The 18,813-nt window shown below is 40.9% G+C and overlaps 2 protein-coding genes across 2 annotated transcripts; both read right to left on the bottom strand.

Annotated features, from left to right (window-relative positions):
- Positions 1–292: 292 nt before the first annotated feature.
- On the bottom strand, positions 293–3,934 carry LOC311088075 (uncharacterized protein). The gene is made up of 2 exons (XM_084121732.1): positions 3,634–3,934; positions 293–1,656 (listed from the first exon to the last, which is right to left on the bottom strand). Exons 1-2 carry the CDS (start codon positions 3,710–3,712, stop codon positions 659–661), a joined length of 1,077 nt encoding a protein of 358 aa, XP_083977858.1. The 5' UTR covers positions 3,713–3,934; the 3' UTR covers positions 293–658.
- Positions 3,935–16,480: 12,546 nt separating this feature from the next.
- LOC311088131 (extracellular superoxide dismutase [Cu-Zn]-like) lies at positions 16,481–18,343 on the bottom strand. The gene is made up of 2 exons (XM_084121799.1): positions 18,244–18,343; positions 16,481–17,260 (listed from the first exon to the last, which is right to left on the bottom strand). Exon 2 carries the CDS (start codon positions 17,243–17,245, stop codon positions 16,592–16,594), a length of 654 nt encoding a protein of 217 aa, XP_083977925.1. The 5' UTR covers positions 17,246–17,260; positions 18,244–18,343; the 3' UTR covers positions 16,481–16,591.
- Positions 18,344–18,813: the final 470 nt, after the last annotated feature.

Below are 18,813 nucleotides of genomic sequence, written 5' to 3'. Positions count from 1 at the left end.
TATAAAAACCTCTTAATCTGTGTCTCAAAAACAGACACCTAATACTACAAATTCAAGAACATTCTCCATCTCGAGTATTACGTCGAGTGAGACTTCGAGAGTCTAGGCAATACAACAGTTTTTGTCCTCACACCGTCTCAGTCCAATTTGCACGATCCCTCGGTTCTGAATCGATCGCGGACGAGCACCCCAAATTGTCAGATAAAATTGGATATTAGAACAAAGACAATGATCAATGCAGAGCAGAGTGGAACACCAGATCTGGGGACCAATAATGACACAAGCACAGAAGTGCAGTTCACTCAAAGTCAGCTTTATTGTGCTCCTGCCATAGTTTATATAGCAAGTCTCGGGTGTTGGCTAAAACATACAAATAGAATAAGTCCATATAGAAAAGAAAGGAGATTATTAGCTTTGCTGAAAGAGTCCATAGAGATAGAGAGACATACAATTCCATTCATAATTAAATCATATGCAACGTTGATCCTTATGGATAATAACTAGCATGTCATACGAGCATGTGACTAAAACAGTACAAGAAATGATTAGATAGACAGAAATGGAGATGCAAACATATTTATTCTAACACATGTGTAAGGTGTGATTTCAGTGTGATTTCTCATGTCTTTCCACATTGAGAACAGGTAAAAGGCCGTTTTCAAGCATGAATTAACATGTGATTCTTAAGGCTTGCTTTATGTCTGTAAGAGTTTCCACACTGAGAACAGGTGAAAGGCTTTTCTGAAGTGTGAATTAAGAAATGACCATCAAGGGCTCCTTTCTGTCTAAAACTCTTTCCACATTGAGAGCAGACAAAAGGCTTTATTCCAGAATGAATTCTCATGTGAATCTTAAGGTTTTCTTTACGTGTGAAAGTCTTTCCACACTGAGGACATGTAAAAGGCTTTTCTGAAGTGTGAATTAACAAATGATCATCAAGGTGTGCTTTCTGTGTAAAACTCTTTCCACACTGAGAGCAGGAGAAAGGCTTTATTCCAGCATGAATTAACATGTGAGTCTTAAGGTTGTGTTTACTTGTTAAAGTCTTTCCACACTGAGAACATGTGAAAGGATTTTCTGAACTGTGAATTAACAAATGATCATTAAGTGTTCCTTTCTGTGTAAAACTTTTCCCACACTGAGAGCAGACGAAAGGCTTTATTCCAGCATGAATTAACATGTGCTTCTTAAGGTTTTGTTTACTTGTGAAAGTGTTTCCACACTGAGGACATGTGAAAGGATTTTCTGAACTGTGAATTAACAAATGATCATTAAGTGTTCGTTTCTGTGTAAAACGTTTTCCACACTGAGAGCAGGTGAAACGCTTTTCTGAAGTGTGAATTAACACATGCTCATTAAGGTGTGCTTTATATGTAAAACTCTTTCCACACTGAGAGCAGGTGAAAGGCTTTATTCCAGTATGAATTAACATGTGCTTCCTAAGGCTTCTTTTATGCGCGTAAGTGTTTCCACACTGAGAACAGGTGAAAGGCTTTTCGACTTCTGTCATTTGAATGCTGCTTTGTGAGCAACTTTTTTCAGTTCTGCAGGAACTCGATGGCTTTTCTCCAGCAGTGACATCATGAGCTTTCTGATGCTGATGTTTCTCCTCCACTTCATTCAGATCTGGTCTTTCTTCTTTCACTTTCACCAGGCCTAAAATGAAAACATTTAAATTATGAAAATCAATTGGTGCAATTGGAAAATAAAAGAAAATTAGTAGGGGTGCAGGAAAAAAAAAAGAATGTTCGATTCATGTATGAATCACGATTCTATCTTCTACCAATTTGCATCGATTCACAAATTTCGATTTCACAAATTGATTTTCTAAAGTGTTACACTTTAACTTCACAGTACTAAGAGATACTTAAGGTTACTGATGTTAATCACAATAAGCCGCGAACAAGGACTCAAATGCGGTGCTCGCGCTGACAGACACACAGCCGAGGGTACGCGTACAGATGCCGCCTCGCGATCTTGAAATCAGTTCTCTTTCACAGCTACACACACAATTATATCAAAATGCACATCGTGTGGACTGTTTCACTGATTCAATGTAAACGGAGTCTTAAGTCCTACGCAAACAAAAACAAAAGGGAGAGAATCAGATGTATAACTATATCTGCGCATTCATTCTTAAAGGGACAGCAGCCTCAAACTGTTTCATTAATGTTAATAAGACAAAAAACTTAGCTTAATGAATATCTTTAATATTAACCAATGTATATTCAATTCACACAGTGAAGACTATACAGTGTTTTATTTTGACCAGTGTTTTTCCTGCATAGAGAATTATGAGGCGGCCGCCTCCGGCTGTCGACAAAACTATCGACTACAGTCACGGCTCTGCGAGCAAATGCTAACAGTCCTTACAGCTTTATCATACTGAAACTAGGGCTGGGCGATATATCGCACGATATTGTTATGCACATCTCGTCAGTAAAGCCGGTTCCTTGATTAGTAGTAAATCGCCATCACCTTATTTCAGATGGAGCGGCATTTACTACAAAGAGCCGTAGTTAACTGACAAGCTAAGCCATATTGCATTAATATCGCGGAATTTTTGTATAAATTTCTTAACAGGATAGAACCTGTGTATGAGCTTAAAGTAATACATTAAAATGCAAGCATGGTTAATGAAATACTTTTCTTTTTTTTCTTTTTTTTTAAGACTAACAACAGATGGAGATCATGATCCATAATCTACTGAAATTCCTTCAATTCCCGGATGTGCTATGTTAAATTTTCTGTCAAATTTGAACCACTTAATTTGTGGAAGCGAATTTGTAAAGCAAAATAAAATGGACAGAAAATTGCCTGTCAAGTATTATAGGTCATATTTTTAAACAGAATACATAGGCTACTTTGGAAGTGAAGTCTAAAAGGTGAATATGAATTATTGCATTTTTAATAATTACAAAATGTGGGAAATGTTTTTTTAATTGAATTATACACAGCTTAAATATAAAACCATGTTGAATTTCAGCCCATACAAATGCAAGCCCTAAAAAATACAATGCAATATAACGCAAGCACAGTTAATGTAATGCATTTTTTTTTTATTAGTGCAATTCAACAAGCTTTTTTGTTTCAAATACATTTGTCATTACCTTCTTCCATATATAACGTTTAATCCAGAAGTGAAGATAATTTATTTCTAGTGCGAGAACACGGAGAGCACACGTCACGGTTTAAGCGCAGTTCATGAGAGAGCGCGCGACCAGTTTTATGCGAGAACAAACGATATCCGCGTGCTCTCGCGATACAATAACAATGCGCTCGCGACATTTGTCATTAAAATAATGACAAATTATTTTAAAAACAGGAAGACTTCTGTAAAACAGGTAATCCTTTGCCCGCACAAATGGAGTACGTTAACATAAAAACAAAAGTGAATATGTATTATGATGAGTCTCACACACTTCGAGTTCAACAGTTTTGAGATTCCAAGAAGCAAGGAGTGAAAATAAAATCGTATCGCTGCGCCAGTTCAGTTGCATTTTTAAGACCTTTGACACGTGGGTTTAAGACATTTTAATGGGAATTTAGGACTTGTTTTTACATTAAGGAATTTGAGACTTAATGTAGGCCTACCACAACATTCAAAAAGATGAATGAAGAATAGACACCAACCTCCTTGTTCCTCGTGTTTTATTCTCCAGGGTTCTGGTTCGATCATGTCCTCCTCACTCTCCTCTTTAACAAACACCATCTTCACAGCAGCAGATCTCAGTTCAGTTGATATTCCTCCAGATATTCCTGCTTGCTTCAAAACTTTGTAACGTATATAAGGATGGGAATATTACAGGCACTTATTGACCTGATTCAAAATGTTTTTTTATTTGTTTTTTTTTTATCTTTCTAACAGTTTGTATTAAGCCAGTACCACATAACACCAGAGATCATGCTAAAAACTAATCCTCTTCCTCTGAGGTTTAATGGTGGTTGGTAAACAAAAGTATATGTCTTACCGCCACCCACTGGACTGGAGTGTGAAGCGTCGAGAGGAGGGGGAAAACTATGGAGTCAATTTAATGCCACATAGTTTTGCAAAAGAATAAAGTATTGCAAAAAAATAAAAAAGTATTGAGCAAAAAAATTAAATAATTTTTGCTCATGAAAATAAAGAATGGAAGGGGGGGGTGGGTATTGAGAGAGAAAAATAAGTTTTGCAAACAAAAATAAAGAATTGCAAAATAAAATAAATTACTGCAAAAAGAAAGATATAATTAATTGCAAAAATCAATGACAGCTGTAATCATATTTTTCTCTGCAACATATTTTCCATACTCATACCTACTAAGTTATTTGCAACGCTGCTTTTATTCTGCGTTTCAGTCAAGTGTGTGTTCGCAATACCGTTTTTCCTTTGCACTTCACTTTTCTCTGCTTTTCTCTTCATGCCGCTATTTCAACGTGGGGGTGGAGTCAAGAAACCCCGCAAAGCCACGTCATCAGCAGGAGACGCAGATCGCAACAGTTCAAGTCACCATGGCAGAGCAGAGGCATGCAGGTGTATTCCAGGTATGTACAGTTGATTGTTTCCATTTATTTCACTAACATTAAAATGTGCATTGTTTTTTTTTTTGTTTTTTTTTTTTAACTAAATGCAATTAGTATTAACGGCGTTTGCCAAAGTTTAAGAAGTTAGGGATCAGTTAAGTGGTCGTGAACGTGTTGGAAAAAGTTTGACTCTGCTAGACAGTTTTCGCAATGTGCACGCTTTTATGCTGTTGATGGATTATTTTGTTTACTTTTATAATTATGATATTCTTACACTACAAAGTATGCAAAATATATGTTATAGTCAGGGTTTGAAATTAACTAGAATTAAGCATGAAATCCCACACCCTTGTCCATGGCACATGGTGACCCAGTGCTTGCAACTGAACTGACAAGGTTGTCAAGCTCCTCAACTGAGATCTTTGAATATGTGTCTCTTACAGAAATGCCAAACTCATTGAGGCGGTGATTAATAGTCCTTGTTGACACACCAAGAAGCTGGGCAATACATGGAACAGACAGCTGCATACTCACAAGATTCTGAAGATGCTCTCTGGAAATGTCCCTTCACTCCAAATTGCACTTCAAGGGTAGCCTGGCAAGCCAGAACTACATCAAGATGTTAGGTCTGGCAACTCACCAGACACGGCTCAACCCGAGGGGCGGAATAAACGGCTGTCTTTCAAATCAATTTTTTTCAAATTTCCCAACAGCGGAGCCAGAGCCGAGGGGACCTACCGTTAGTTGATCGATTCAACTTTTGAATCTGGCCGGCAAAACTACGAACACATCTTCCTGTTTTAAGAATGACTTAAGTGCCGTTCTTTGCTCTTTTCTCAAAGAAAAACTTAACTCCAAGTCCTCCAGAGTCGCGGTCAAAGCCGATTCGAAAGACTGTTCTCCAGCAGCAGCAGCCATTCTTTGTTTTCAAGTAGCAGGGAACTGTCGCAACTCTGTCGTCATTATATTAAAGGGATACTCCACTTTAAAATGAAAATTCTGTCATCATATACTCACTCTCATGTTGTTTCAAACCTGTATGAATTTCTTTCTTCTGCTGAACAGAAAGGAAGATATTTAGAAGAATATCAGTAACCAGACAGTTTCTGGTCTCATTGACTTCCATAGTAGGAAAAAAAATATACTATGGAAGTCAATGAGACCAGAAACTGTCTGGTTACTGATATTCTTCTAAATATCTTCCTTTCTGTTCAGCAGAAGAAAGAAATTCATAAAGGATTGAAACAACATGAGGGTGAGTATGATGACAGAATTTGTATTTTAAAGTGGAGTATCCCTTTAAGCCCGCCCCACCTACTCTATACACGACGTGATTGGCCTGACCCAATTTAGGTTTTTCCAGCACGAAAGTCAATGGAGAGTTGCTATAAATAAAAAATAAATTTTGCTGCCGCTAGGGTGCATCTAGATTTCTAGGCTACTTCAAGGGCAGTTAGTAACCACTGTTGTTTTCCACTTGCCTCTCCACTTTGTTTTTTTAAGTTGGATAGTTCATTAAGGAATCCGCCTGGAATTGTAATTTGATCATGGATGGATGTAATGAAAAGTTCATGACTGCATATAGCCTAAATTTCAAGTAATCTAAGTCCAGCGGCTGGCGACTCACTGCACACTGGAGTTTGGAGAAGAGTCTCTCCATTACCATTCGCCCCAATTCAACCCTGGTGACATCACTGACCTACAAAATAACAGTGTCTTCAATTAGTTATGAAATGTATGTGTGGCGATACACAGAGGAATGGAAGATTGACAGCTAGCGACTACGCCACCCTGGAATTTTGCCAGGGACAATACTAAATTAAATTTCCTATCAAGGCAATTACATCATTACCTAAGCAGTCAGCGGCATCTGAGTTCAGGATAAAGGAGCCGAGGTGTGACAGCAGGGAATAAAGGGCAAAATAGGTTGGTTTCACGTGACGTCACACTGCTGCATCGCGAGAGCGCGCAATTCAGATGGAGGGCAGGAAGTGAAATAGCTGAGGATCTGCCGTCTGAAATAATGCCAATGTTTTGTGTAGTTTATGGCTGCTCCAATTGTTCTAATCGAGAAAAGGGAAAGGGTTTTTATAGAGTACCGAAGATTGTCACTCATAAAGGTGAGAAATGTAAAAAGCTCACAGAACAACACCGAAAAAAGTGGATTTTTAACGTAAGTTACGTCTGCCGTCGGGAGGAGCAGAGTCTGTTAATGCCCATGTCTGCAGCGACCACTTCGTCAGAGGTATGTTAGCTAGCCAACGTGTTTTTTTTGTCTGTGTTTATATAGCATTAGGTTGTCATTAAATGCTCATTTACTTAGGTCTCGTTTAACTTGCACTGTCAGGGAAATGTGACCCAATTCCGATTTTTTGCTCATATGTGACAGATCCGATGTGTTCTATGACAGTGTAAACAGGGGAAAAACGCATGCATTTGGATATTTTGAGATCGGTTTCAGGCCTCATTCATGTGTGGAAATAAATCGGATATGTGCCAATGCGACTGTCATGTAAACAGGCAGATCGGATTTTCTGAGGCATTAGGCAACGTCTCCGCAGTTAAAGCCAATATTTAAACACAATATGCTCCCACCAGTCCTGAGATCTCTCTCACACACAATAACAAGCATATGTACAATAATGGCACCTTTCGTCCTCCTTCACCTCAAAATCATTGTGATGTTTGGCGAACTTCGCATACATAGCTAGGATCAAGCATATTTTGCGTCTGACCATCTGTGCAAGATAATTTAACACTTTAAGCATGCGCAATGTTTCAGATAGTATGGCAAGTGTAAACACATGAATCGGATATGGGTCACAGTTGAAAGAACGTGTAAACGGACAGTCAAAAAAATCGGATAAAGGTACAATAGGGACACTCCGCAACGGTTTCCTCCATAGACGTATTCTCCGTGTTTACTTCCTGCCCTCTATCTGAAATCGCCCCGCCTTCGCGCGTCATCATAATCACGTGACTGAAACCCAGCTATAAGGCCTCCACAGCAAGTCACCATTCCTGTACACCTGTGCATCAACACTCACGCACACGTACACACATCAATCGACACAGAACTCGTGATGAAAAGGCCGTCACCAGCAATTAAACTTTGGCAAACGCTGTTAATATAAATCGCATTTAGTAAAAAAATAAATAATAATTCACATTTTAATGTTAGTGAAATAAAGGGAAACAATCACCTGTACATACCTGGAATACACCTGCATGCCTCTGCTCTGCCATGTTGACTTGAACTTGGTGGGTTGGTGGTGCACGGGTAGAGAGTTGTAAATGAGGAAACTTGTAGAGGTTTCACCAAAATGTTGTCTGTGATGCAGTTGCGTGTGTAAACCAGGTCCAGCTGTTGCCTGATTTGTGAGTACCTGAGGTGATGAGCCATTTGAGATCGAATGAGGCTAGGAGAGAGATGAAGTCTGTTGCATACGGCTTCTCTAGATGAATGTTGAAATCACCAAAGACTTCAAGTGGGGTGCCATCCTCAGGGAAAGAGGACAGCAGCACATCCAGCTCCTCTACAAAGCTTCCCAGTTGCCCTTGGGGCGATATATTACTACAATATGGATCATACTGGGAGTTGTAAGTGTAACACCATGATATTCAAATGAGTTATTATTGCATAGAGAAGACAGAGTTGAGTATTTACAATCTTAAGAAATGAGAAGACCTGTACACCCACCCCTCCCAGACTGGCGAGGGGTGTGAGAGAAAGAGAAGTTGTTAGAGAGAGCAGCAGGGGTTGCTGAGTCTTCTGGATAAATCCAGGTCTCAGTCAAGCCCAAGATATAAAGAGTAGATTGAGATGCAAAGGCTGGAATAAAGTCAGCTTTATGGTCTGCTGACTGACAATTCCATAGACCCACAGAAAGAGAGAGAGGTGTGTGTGAGGATGAGAGAATGGGACGCAGAATAGCAGTACCTGTGCGACTCCACCATGCAAGGACACCTGTAAGGCACTTAATTATCTTCTTCTCCCCTTTCCTTTCCCACTTTTATCTTATTTCCCTTACTCAACATATGCTTTCAATAGATTCCTGTTGTCTCTCGACAACGCTCTCTCACGCACAGAAGGCAGTGTAATGCGTTATATCATAGTGTCCTCTCCTTGAGAGAGAGACGTATTATCTTGATGTTTTGAGAATACTCTCCTGTTTATAGTTAGAGCCTGGCCAAATATTGACCTTGTACTTCAACCCCAAACTTACCTGAAAATACTGTTGTCTCTTTCTGAGATTCTGTGTTTTCTTTTTGTTATTTTACAGAAGTTCAGGAGCAACAACAAGAAGAGAAGATCAGAAAAGTCATTCGCTCACAGACGACAACGACTTTTCAGAATAACTGATGAGGAAGGTGCCTTTTTTATATCGTTGAAAATATATGTGTGTTTGAGAAACAATTGCTGTCTCTCGTCTGGTTTCATATTGGACAAACTTTGAGTTCCCATCGTTCTAAGATGAACTTTTCAACATGATTTCTCGAGAATTCATGATAACTTTACGCAATGGTGAATTCACATGAAATCATTGATGAATATCTAGAAATCTAAACAAGATGTGTATTAATCAACACGTACTATTGCATAAGATAACAATTAGATATACTGTATATATATATATATATATATATATATATATATATGAGAGGATCGGGCGGCAGACGAAGGCAGAGGCCTCGACAACCCGATCCCTGGACACGGAAACTAGCTCTAGGGACGTGGAACGTCACCTCGCTGGCGGGGAAGGAGCCTGAGATTGTGCGTGTGGTTGAGAGGTTCCGACTAGAGATAGTCGGGATCACCTCTACGCACAGCTTGGGCTCTAGAACCACACTCCTTGAGAGAGGATGGACTCTTCACCACTCTGAGGCGGCGGGCTGGTGTGGGTTTGCTAATAGCCCCCCAGCTCAGCCGCCATGTGTTGGAGTTCACCCCGGTGAACGAGAGGGTTGTTTTCCTGCGCCTACGGATCGGGGATCGGGGATTGTGTGTCCTACAGGCCAAACGGCAGTGCAGAGTACCCGGTCATTCTACTGGGGGACTTCAACGCCCACGTGGGCAACAACAGTGACACCTGGAGGGGCGTGATTGGGAGGAACGGCCCCCCTGATCTGAACCCGAGGTGTGTTCAGTTATTGGATTTCTGTGCTAGTTACAGTTTGTCCATAACGAACACCATGTTCAAGCATAAGGGTGTCCGACTTTGTGGTCGTTTCATCTGACCTGCGGCCGTATGTCTTGGACACTCGGTTAAAGAGAGGGGCGGAGCTGTCAACTGATCACCACCTGGTGGTGAGTTGGATCCGATGGTGGGGGAGGAAGCTGGACAGACTTGGCAGACCCAAGCATACTGTAAGGGTCTGCTAGGAACGTTTGGCCGAGTCTCCTGTCAGAGAGATCTTCAACTCCCACCTCCGGCGGAGCTTCGACCGGATCCCGAGGGAGGCTGGAGATATTGAGTCAGAGTGGACCATGTTCTCCACCTCCATTGTCGAAGCGGCCACTTGGAGCTGTGGCCGTAAGATCTCCGGTGCCTGTCGAGGCGGCAATCCCCGAACCCGGTGGTGGACACCGGAAGTAAAGGATGCCGTCAAGCTGAAGAAGGAGTCCTATCGGGCCTGGTTGGCTTGTGGAGGCAGCTGACGGGTACCGGCAGGCCAAGTGAACTGCAGTCCGGGTGGTTGTGGAGGCAAAAACTCGGGCCTGGGAGGAGTTTGGTGAGGCCATGGAGAAGGCTGGCCTTGAAGAGTTCTGGCAAACCGTCCGTCGCCTCAGGAGAGGGAAGCAGTGCCCTACCAAGTAGAGGTGGGCAGCTGTTGACCTCAACTGGGGATGTCGTTGGACGGTGGAAGGAATACTTTGAGGATCTCCTCAATCCCGCCGTCATGTCTTCCATTGAGGAAGCAAAGGCTGAGGGCTCAGAGGTAGACTCGTCTATCACCCAAGCTGAAGTGACTGAGGTAGTCAAGAAACTCCTCGGTGGCAAGGCACCGAGGGTGGATGAGATCCGCCCTGAGTACCTCAAGTCTCTGGATGTTGTGGGGCTGTCTTGGCTGACACGCCTCTGCAGCATCGCGTGGCGGCTGGGGACAGTGCCTCTGGGATGGCAGACCAAGGTGGTGGTCACTCTTTTTAAGAAGGGGGACCGGAGGGTGTGTTCCAACTACAGGGGGTTCACACTTCTCAGCCTCCCTGGGAATGTCTATGCCAGGGTACTGGAGAGGAGAATACCGCCAATAGTAGAACCTCGGATTCAGGAGGAACAGTGCGGTTTTCGTCCAGGCCGTGGAACACTGGACCAGCTCTATACCTTCTACAGGGTGCTGGAGGGTTCATGGGAGTTTGCCCAACCAGTCCACATGTGCTTTGTGGATTTGGAGAAGGCATGCGACTGTGTCCCTCGTGGCAGCCTGTGGAGGGTGCTCCGGGAGTATGGGGTCCGGGGTCCTTTGCTGAGGGCTGTCTGGTCCCTGTACGACCGAAGCAGGAGCTTGGTTCGCATTGCCGGCAGTAAGTCAGACTTCTTCCCGGTGCATGTTGGACTCCAGCAGGGCTGCCCTTTGTCGCCGGTTCTGTTCATAATTTTTATGGACAGAATTTCAAGGTGCAGCCAGGGGCCGGAGGGTTTCACGTTTGGAAACAACACGATTTCGTCTCTGCTCTTTGCGGATGATGTTGTCGTGTTGGCCCCTTCAGGCCAGGAACTTCAGCATGCACTGGGACAGTTTGCAGCCGAGTGTGAAGCGGCTGGGATGAGAATCAGCACCTCCAAATCCGAGGCCATAGTCCTCAGTCGGAAAAGGGTGGCTTGCCCACTTCAGGTTGGTGGAGAGTTCCTGCCTCAAGTGGAGGAGTTTAAGTATCTTGGGGTTTTGTTCACGAGTGAGGGAAGGATGGAACTGGAGATTGACAGACGGATTGGTGCAGCTTGTGCAGTAATACAGTCAATGTACTGGACTGTCATGGTGAAGAAAGAGCTGAGCCGCAAGGCAAAGCTCTCGATTTACCGGTCAATCTACGTTCCTACTCTCACCTATGGTCATGAGCTTTGGGTCATGACCGAAAGGACAAGATCCCGGATACAAGCGGCCGAAATGAGCTTTCTCCGCAGGGTGGCTGGGCGATCCCTTAGAGATAGGGTGAGAAGCTCGGTCACTCGGGAGGAGCTCAGAGTAGAGCCGCTGCTCCTCCACATCGAGAGGGGTCAGCTGAGGTGGCTCGGTCATCTGTTCCGGATGCCTCCTGGACGCCTTCCCGGGAAGGTGTTCCGGGCGCGTCCCACTGGGAGGAGACTATGTCTCCCGGCTGTCCTGGGAACGCCTCGGTGTCCCCCTGGAAGAGCTAGAGGAAGTGTCTAGGGAGAGGGAAGTCTGGGCATCTTTGCTTAGACTGCTGCCCCCGCGACCCGGCCCCGGGTAAGCGGAAGAAGATGGTACGGTATGGTGTATATATATATATATATATATATATATATATACACATATATACAAAAAAGGGTTTTGCTCCATATCTGAAAGACAAAATACATCCTATATATATATATATAAATATATATGATTATTTTATATTTAAATAACAAGTTTGAAAACAAGGTTACAAGACAATGGAAGAAAATTTGACATGGAATCATTCAATTAGCATTTACCTTCACCATGTAACTTTACTAAAAAAACAAATGTAAAAAACAAAACTGCATGCATTTTGCATAAGAACATTGTTTTGGTTGTGCTTTGGCTCTGCGTGACTGTGCGGATGAATATGGTTAACTTACTATTCACTTCTAGGCTTAAAGGTGCCATGTGTCAGAATTGAGGTAAAAATATCCAAAAAATGAGCTACACGCATCAAAAGAATGAGAAGAAATAAGGGGGATGATGTCATTAAAAAAATGACAAGTTATAGTGCTGCAGAGATATCAACCTGAATTAGCATTAGCATTACTAGCCACGGCCGACAGGTGTCGTAATACCAGTTTTGGCCATGGGAGGCGGTATGCGGGCAACATAACCACCAGCCAAACATGCAAAACACGAATAACTCGCACGGCTTGTGGGCGTACTTGAACCTGATGTCAATCGTGTGGACAGTAGCCTACAGCCCACTACTACATTCAAATAAAATCTGATAAAAAAAGGAACAGAACCAGAGTAAATATTGTCACTGCTTTCCATCGCTGGAGACAACTAATGGACATGAAAGAAATGTGGTTCGACTCCGAACTTGCAACATTTCTTTTGGATTGGTAAGTAAGATGCTGTTAGTATTTCGTTAGAAGTTTGTTTTATATGTTTGTGTAGTTTTTTCGGGAAGTTATAACATAGAAATGTATCGAAGGCTGTTCGATAAACGTATATATACTGTACATAAATATAGTATTGTAATATAGTACACATATATAGCACAATCTCTATAGCTCTTTTTTTCTTGCCAACTACGTGACCTATATTATGTTTATTAAATGGCTTTCCTGAGGTAAATCTGACATAATTGTTCTCCAGCTATGTTATTGACCTCTTCACGCTGATAAAAAACGCTGATTGGTCAATATTATGTATGAGGAATACATTTTGGTAAGTCGTAGCCTACTGTATCTTTCAACAGTGTTCGTGTTTTTTTACTATTAGTAGAGATGATCGGTTCACGTGCGCTAGTGATCTGTCATGTAACATTTACAAGCGCCAAAACGTAATAAAATTGACAGAATCTGAGAGCTGAGATTGTTTTATATCATAACTAACCTGCTCTGTCTATTCTGTCGGTATCCGTGTCCTCTTTGCTTCGCGATTTTTCTGTGCGTGAGAAAATTGATTGAAAATTGTCAATTGCGTGTGTCTCACGGTGAATGCGTGAGAGTTGGCAGCTCTGGTTATGTTGGCGCTAGCTTGGTCAACATCAGCGAATGCTGTCTGTCAAATTAATGTAATTCAAACTAACAATAAAAATGCAATATGAACAAAACGAATATGAACATATTCACTGGTAAAGGTGAAGGGGAGTAGCTTGAAGATGTCATATTTTACCTTTTATAGCCTACTACAGTTGAATCAGATTGAATGCATTAATATTATGAACAGCAGCTACGCTAATTATTTCCCATCTGCTTTTCTGTTGTTATCTCAGGACGCTAGTCCCAAGGTAAATACAGATCGTCAGCTCCAGTTTGTATCCAGCCTCCCATGGAAACTACAGATGCCCCAACACCCGTGCAGAGACGACTCGAAGCCTGTGAAGAGACGACTCAATGCTGGCGATATGTTTATGCCCTAAATTAATACATGATTAACTAACTGTATTTTTCTATGTACATTTCTGAAATGCACTTTCTGTAAAGCTGCTTTGAAACAATATGTATCGTGAAAAGCGCTATGCAAATAAATTTGAATTGAATTGTATTGAATTGAATATTTCAAAATCACTGTGAAGGTAGGGGCGGAGCATAGAGACTATGCCGTTTCTCGGTTGTTACTCAAGAGTAGACCAACTCACTTTCTGGAGGTATACTGCCCCCATCTGGTATGGAATGTGGAGTATGAATTTTTTTATTTATTTTTTGGCGGACATTACACAAGGCACCTTTAAGAGATATAACCAGTTTAGATGGCAAGGATCTCAAGCTGACTAGCTGAAGACGTTACTGTAGCATTACCCATTAATAGACACGGTACTTGAAAATAAATTCTGGCCCAGCACTACAACAACCCATAATAAAATGACCCTTCACAATAGATAATACTTTACAATGAACTCTGTTAGAGAGCTACATATGGCAGTTTAGGGACCGTTCGGTATTTATGGAAGGGGCCACCGGAGGAAAATAGGGGAGGGTCATGTCTTTTTATTCTTTGTTGAGGGGAGGGTCATCCAACTTTTTTTAGTCTAGGGGGAGGGTCACCCAACTTTTATATTCATGAAAACAGCAACATTTCAAAGTGGCTTGTTTGGTGCTATTTTTTTCCATTTAGCTCAATGTTGATCTCGCGTTATCAGCCCCCCTTCGATATCAGATGGGTCTGACCCAACAAAAATCCAGTTTGGCGCTGTTTGACAGTGCGCGCGCACTTCAGTTCGCGCTTAGAAAAAGTGCATCATGTCAGAACAGAATGCCAAAGAAATGTTTACCCGGCAAAGCTTTAAAGCACGAGCAAATAATTATCTATCGTGCACAAGCACGATTGATAATAATCTATCAGCACGTGCTGATAGAATGTGCGCTGTAGCGCGATACTACCATTTTTTAGTTTCCATTCTTATTTTGTTTCCACGATGTGTAAGATGTAGTGCTACCACATATTTAAATTACTATTAGTATTATTTAAGTTAACATAATAAAATACGTAGACCTACACAAAAACTAGTTGAGGATAAATTCGTTAAAATTGGGCGATTCCAGTGTTATGGACGTGACATTTGCAGTCAAAATTTGAAATATAAATTCTCAGAAAATGCATTCAATACCAATATTTTGAAACGTCTGAAAGGAGGTAAAACATTAGAAAAATATCAGTCTACACATGCGTTTTATATTTAATATGATGTGACGTGAAAAAATCTTTAACTTTTAGGTGGCAAAATATTTTTTAGTAATTCTATAAATTACACTGTGCAAACCAACAGATATATACCCACCGGATGAATAAAGATCGACCTCCACAGAACATAAAATATTATTTTTATTTTATTTTTCGTGTTCGCATTTATGTGAAAAAAAAGAAGAAAAAAAAAAAACAATGTTATGGGCATGACCGTTCTCCATTACGGACATGACTGCTCTGAAAACGACTTTAAAAATTTCACAGAGACCTCAAACAGAAAGCACACAACCTTTCTTTAAAGTGAATTTCGTTTTTTTATTAATTGTATCTTAATTTTAATCAATGTTTCCTCTGGATTTAATACATAAGAAGTAAATATAGTAGAAAATAGATAGCCTAATCATGACACGGAGGTGCGGGCGAGTGAACTGGACTCTTGTCTCATAAATGAACCGAAACTCAGCGTAAGGTATGCTACTTCACAGACCTGAGAAATATATAGAAAGCTTGAAATGTCTTTTAAACAGAACAATTCAAAACGAAGGTAAACAGACTGCTTTCTGCTTATGAAATGTGCATTTCTCTCTGGCGCGTTCGCGACGCATCGTCAACTTCATCTTTGCAGTCGACACAGAAAACACTTTTTAATACACAATTAAAATGTCTCCTTGCTATATTTGACATATTAATAATCATTACTTTTGCCGGTTCTTTGTGACAGCTTTTAGATGCTTTGTTGGCAGCGCCACCACCCACATGTTGAACGAGTCACACCGCATCAGTACCAAAAACATGATACGAACCGAATCGTAGGTTGTCTATCGTTACAGCCCTAGTAAGATGAGAAAGCAAGAGTTTATGGTTTAAAAAAAAAAAAAAAAAAAAAAAGGCTATCTGAACATCTTTGCCAAGCGCAAACCCTACAGTAGGCTAATCAATAAATTATCAGGGAGGGTCATGCCTTTTTTCACAATCATTCTGGAGGGTCATAGAAAAATTTATTGCTGGCGAAGAGAGGGTCATGTCTTTTTTGACAACAGATCTCAAAACTCCTCCGGTGGCCCCTTGAATAAAAAAAACGAACAGTCCCTTAGCGAGAAACCTTATAATTTAGAAAATAAAAATCTTACGTCAGAGGTTATGTCTACCTTCAACAATAAGGGTGTCCTCCCTTGAGATGTAGCCACACCCTCCAGTGTCATATTGCATCAACCAAAACCATTGTATCATTTAAAGAAATAGTGTATCTTTAATTAAAGACCATTGTCATGCTCTTAAAGTGTTAACCCATTGAGCACAGTAAATCAAACTAAACGGCCCACTTTGCCTGCATTCACCCTACATTTATTTTTAAGAGTGCATTTACTATTGGAAGCTATGGCCAAAAAGCCTCTGAAAAGACCAAGAAAAAAAAAAGGGAATGTTCAGGTTATGAAATATACTTTAATGTAGGACACATACAAAGAATACACAAGGAAAATCATGATTATCCTATTTGAATCTGCCCTTCCACCATATCCGACTCCCTCATCTTTGACTCTCAGTGCATTCCTCCACATGTTTTCTTGGGGGGCACTTCAGTCTTCTGCCACAGGCTTGGAGTAGTAATACCAATCACACCGAGAGCAATTATCGGTCCAGCATTCCCACTGAGTTTACTCTCCTCATCTGAACCCATTCCCAGATCATCCTCCTTCTCATGAACCACCACCGCACGTCCCAGAATGGAATAAGGCCCAAAGAGCTTGGCGTCTGGAAGCGTCAGGAACTGCCTTATAACTCCTTTCTCGGAAGCAAAGTTGCCCAGGTCTCCAGGATGATGAGGGTGGTCAACGCCGTTTGGATTATAATGAGGACCAATAGTGATGCAGCCTTGACTGAGGTCTCCATACTGATGGATGTGCATGGCACGCTCTTGACGATCAATGGCAGGCAAACCACGGAGGTTGATTTTCACTTCTAAATCTCCATCGGGGAAGACCTGCTTGAAGAGGATTTGCCCAAAGATCTTTGGCTGGTTACGTGGCATATTGGGGTTGGGAGTTACTTCACAAGTGGCATAGATTGTGTTGTCGAACTCCACGACTTCTGGCTGTGGAGCTTCAGGCAAACAAACTGGAAGTTTGTGGAACTCTCCTCCTTGTATATGCAGCACCAGCAATATCAGAGGGAGTATTAGGATGATTTTCTCCATGTTGATCTTTAAAGCCTACAATGAAGAGTGGATTCAGTGAAATCATGCCATTTGGTTTAAGAATGTAATATTTTTGATAAAAGGTCAAAGCTTTGTTGCAGGGAACTTTGAGAATGGAAGTTGCATTAGGTAAAATAGCACAATCAGATTAGTCTGCAACAGAAAACCATACAAGAACCCAGACAGCAACCAGATCCGGCCCACATCTGGTACACCCAGATGTGGGCCGACACCATGTTGCTGTCTAGAAAACTCTATAATTTTTGAATTGCTATGTACCCTTGTGAAAATAATAAAATAAGAAATGCGCTTATTGGTATTGGATGTGTACCTGTAGTATCTTGAAAGTATTATTTTTATTTTTATTTTTATTTTTATTTTTATTTTTATTATTATTATTATTATTATTATAATAAATAAAAAAACCTGTAGGTCCACTTGCAGATAATAACACTGATGAATTATAAAAAGCCACTTAAGTGTACACACGTACACTTTCATAAGCGTCACACCTGCCAGCCAAAGTGCCTATGATACAAACCAATGACATACAGGTGGATGCAATCACACTAAAATGAGTCCAGACAAAGGTTTATGGAAATGGAAAAGGTCTAGGGAGAAGTGCCCTCTTGTGGCCATGATAGGGCTTCTGCTGGCAGGAGTGACATTAAGTACATGTACACTTTAAAAAAAAAAAAAAAAAAAAATTATTGCCAAACTAAGAGTTTTACTTTAAAGTACATTATGTTTTAAAAATCTTTTTGTTGTGCTTTAAAGTACACTTAATTTGATCTGTTGTAGCCTACATGTTATTCAATATTAAATATAAAGTTAAGATTTTCTGATTCTGATATTTTTCACAAGGACAGGTAAAATAAAAGACAATATCTATACTTTTGCTTAAACTAACTTTTAGTTGTACTAAATCAAGTCAGTTGATGGAGAAAATGGAATGGAGAAAAAAAAAAAACAAGCCTAAAACAGCAAAGGTGCATTACCGTACAGCTGAAAAGTTGTCCTCAATCCGTGTGGAGCCTGAATATTGCGGTCACAAAAAATACTACAACGCTTAATCCGTGTGCAGTCCTGACCTGGGGTTGAGAGAATGTTCCTTTTGGCTGCTCTTATAGGAACTCATGTTGAGCTACAAGTTAACCATGATAGTCTGTTAGTCACTAATTAAGTTCACCTGTGTTTCATTTAGCTCCCTTTGTTTGCCTGTTTATATAGCGCTCAGTTTATTCAGTTCTTTGTCTTGCATTGCACAATGTGTTCTCCAGTGTTTTGTGTTTATTAAAAGAAGTACTGCTATAGATTCCTCTTCTCTTCATTTGGTGGCTCATTTGTGACTCATTCATTCATTCTTAGTGTACAATTCCACTTGACGTTCATGCTTGACACCACTTCTTATAGCAGATATTCATCAAACATAAGTGAATAGCTGACAGTTCTTCCTTTTCAAGAAACCATTTCTACAGACTCTGATGTACCAAGCCTGACAAGCCTATATTACACATGCAATTGGTCTGTTATTTGCAGAGGTGGACAAAGTACACAACTTCCTTACT

This window comes from Abramis brama (assembly GCF_963993115.1).
Source record: "Abramis brama genome assembly, chromosome: 1".
NCBI classification, from domain to species: domain Eukaryota; kingdom Metazoa; phylum Chordata; class Actinopteri; order Cypriniformes; family Leuciscidae; genus Abramis; species Abramis brama.
The sequence above is the reverse complement of the archived record's forward strand: the minus strand, read 5'-3'. Positions and strand labels throughout refer to the sequence as shown.

Coding starts and splice junctions, on each gene's coding strand:
- LOC311088075 (XM_084121732.1), bottom strand. CDS start 3,712: ATGGTGTTTGTTAAAGAGGAGAGTGAGGAGGACATGATCGAACCAGAA. Junction 1,657..3,633: donor AAAACACGAGGAACAAGGAG/GTTGGTGTCTAT, acceptor TTTTCATTTTAG/GCCTGGTGAAAGTGAAAGAA.
- LOC311088131 (XM_084121799.1), bottom strand. CDS start 17,245: ATGGAGAAAATCATCCTAATACTCCCTCTGATATTGCTGGTGCTGCAT.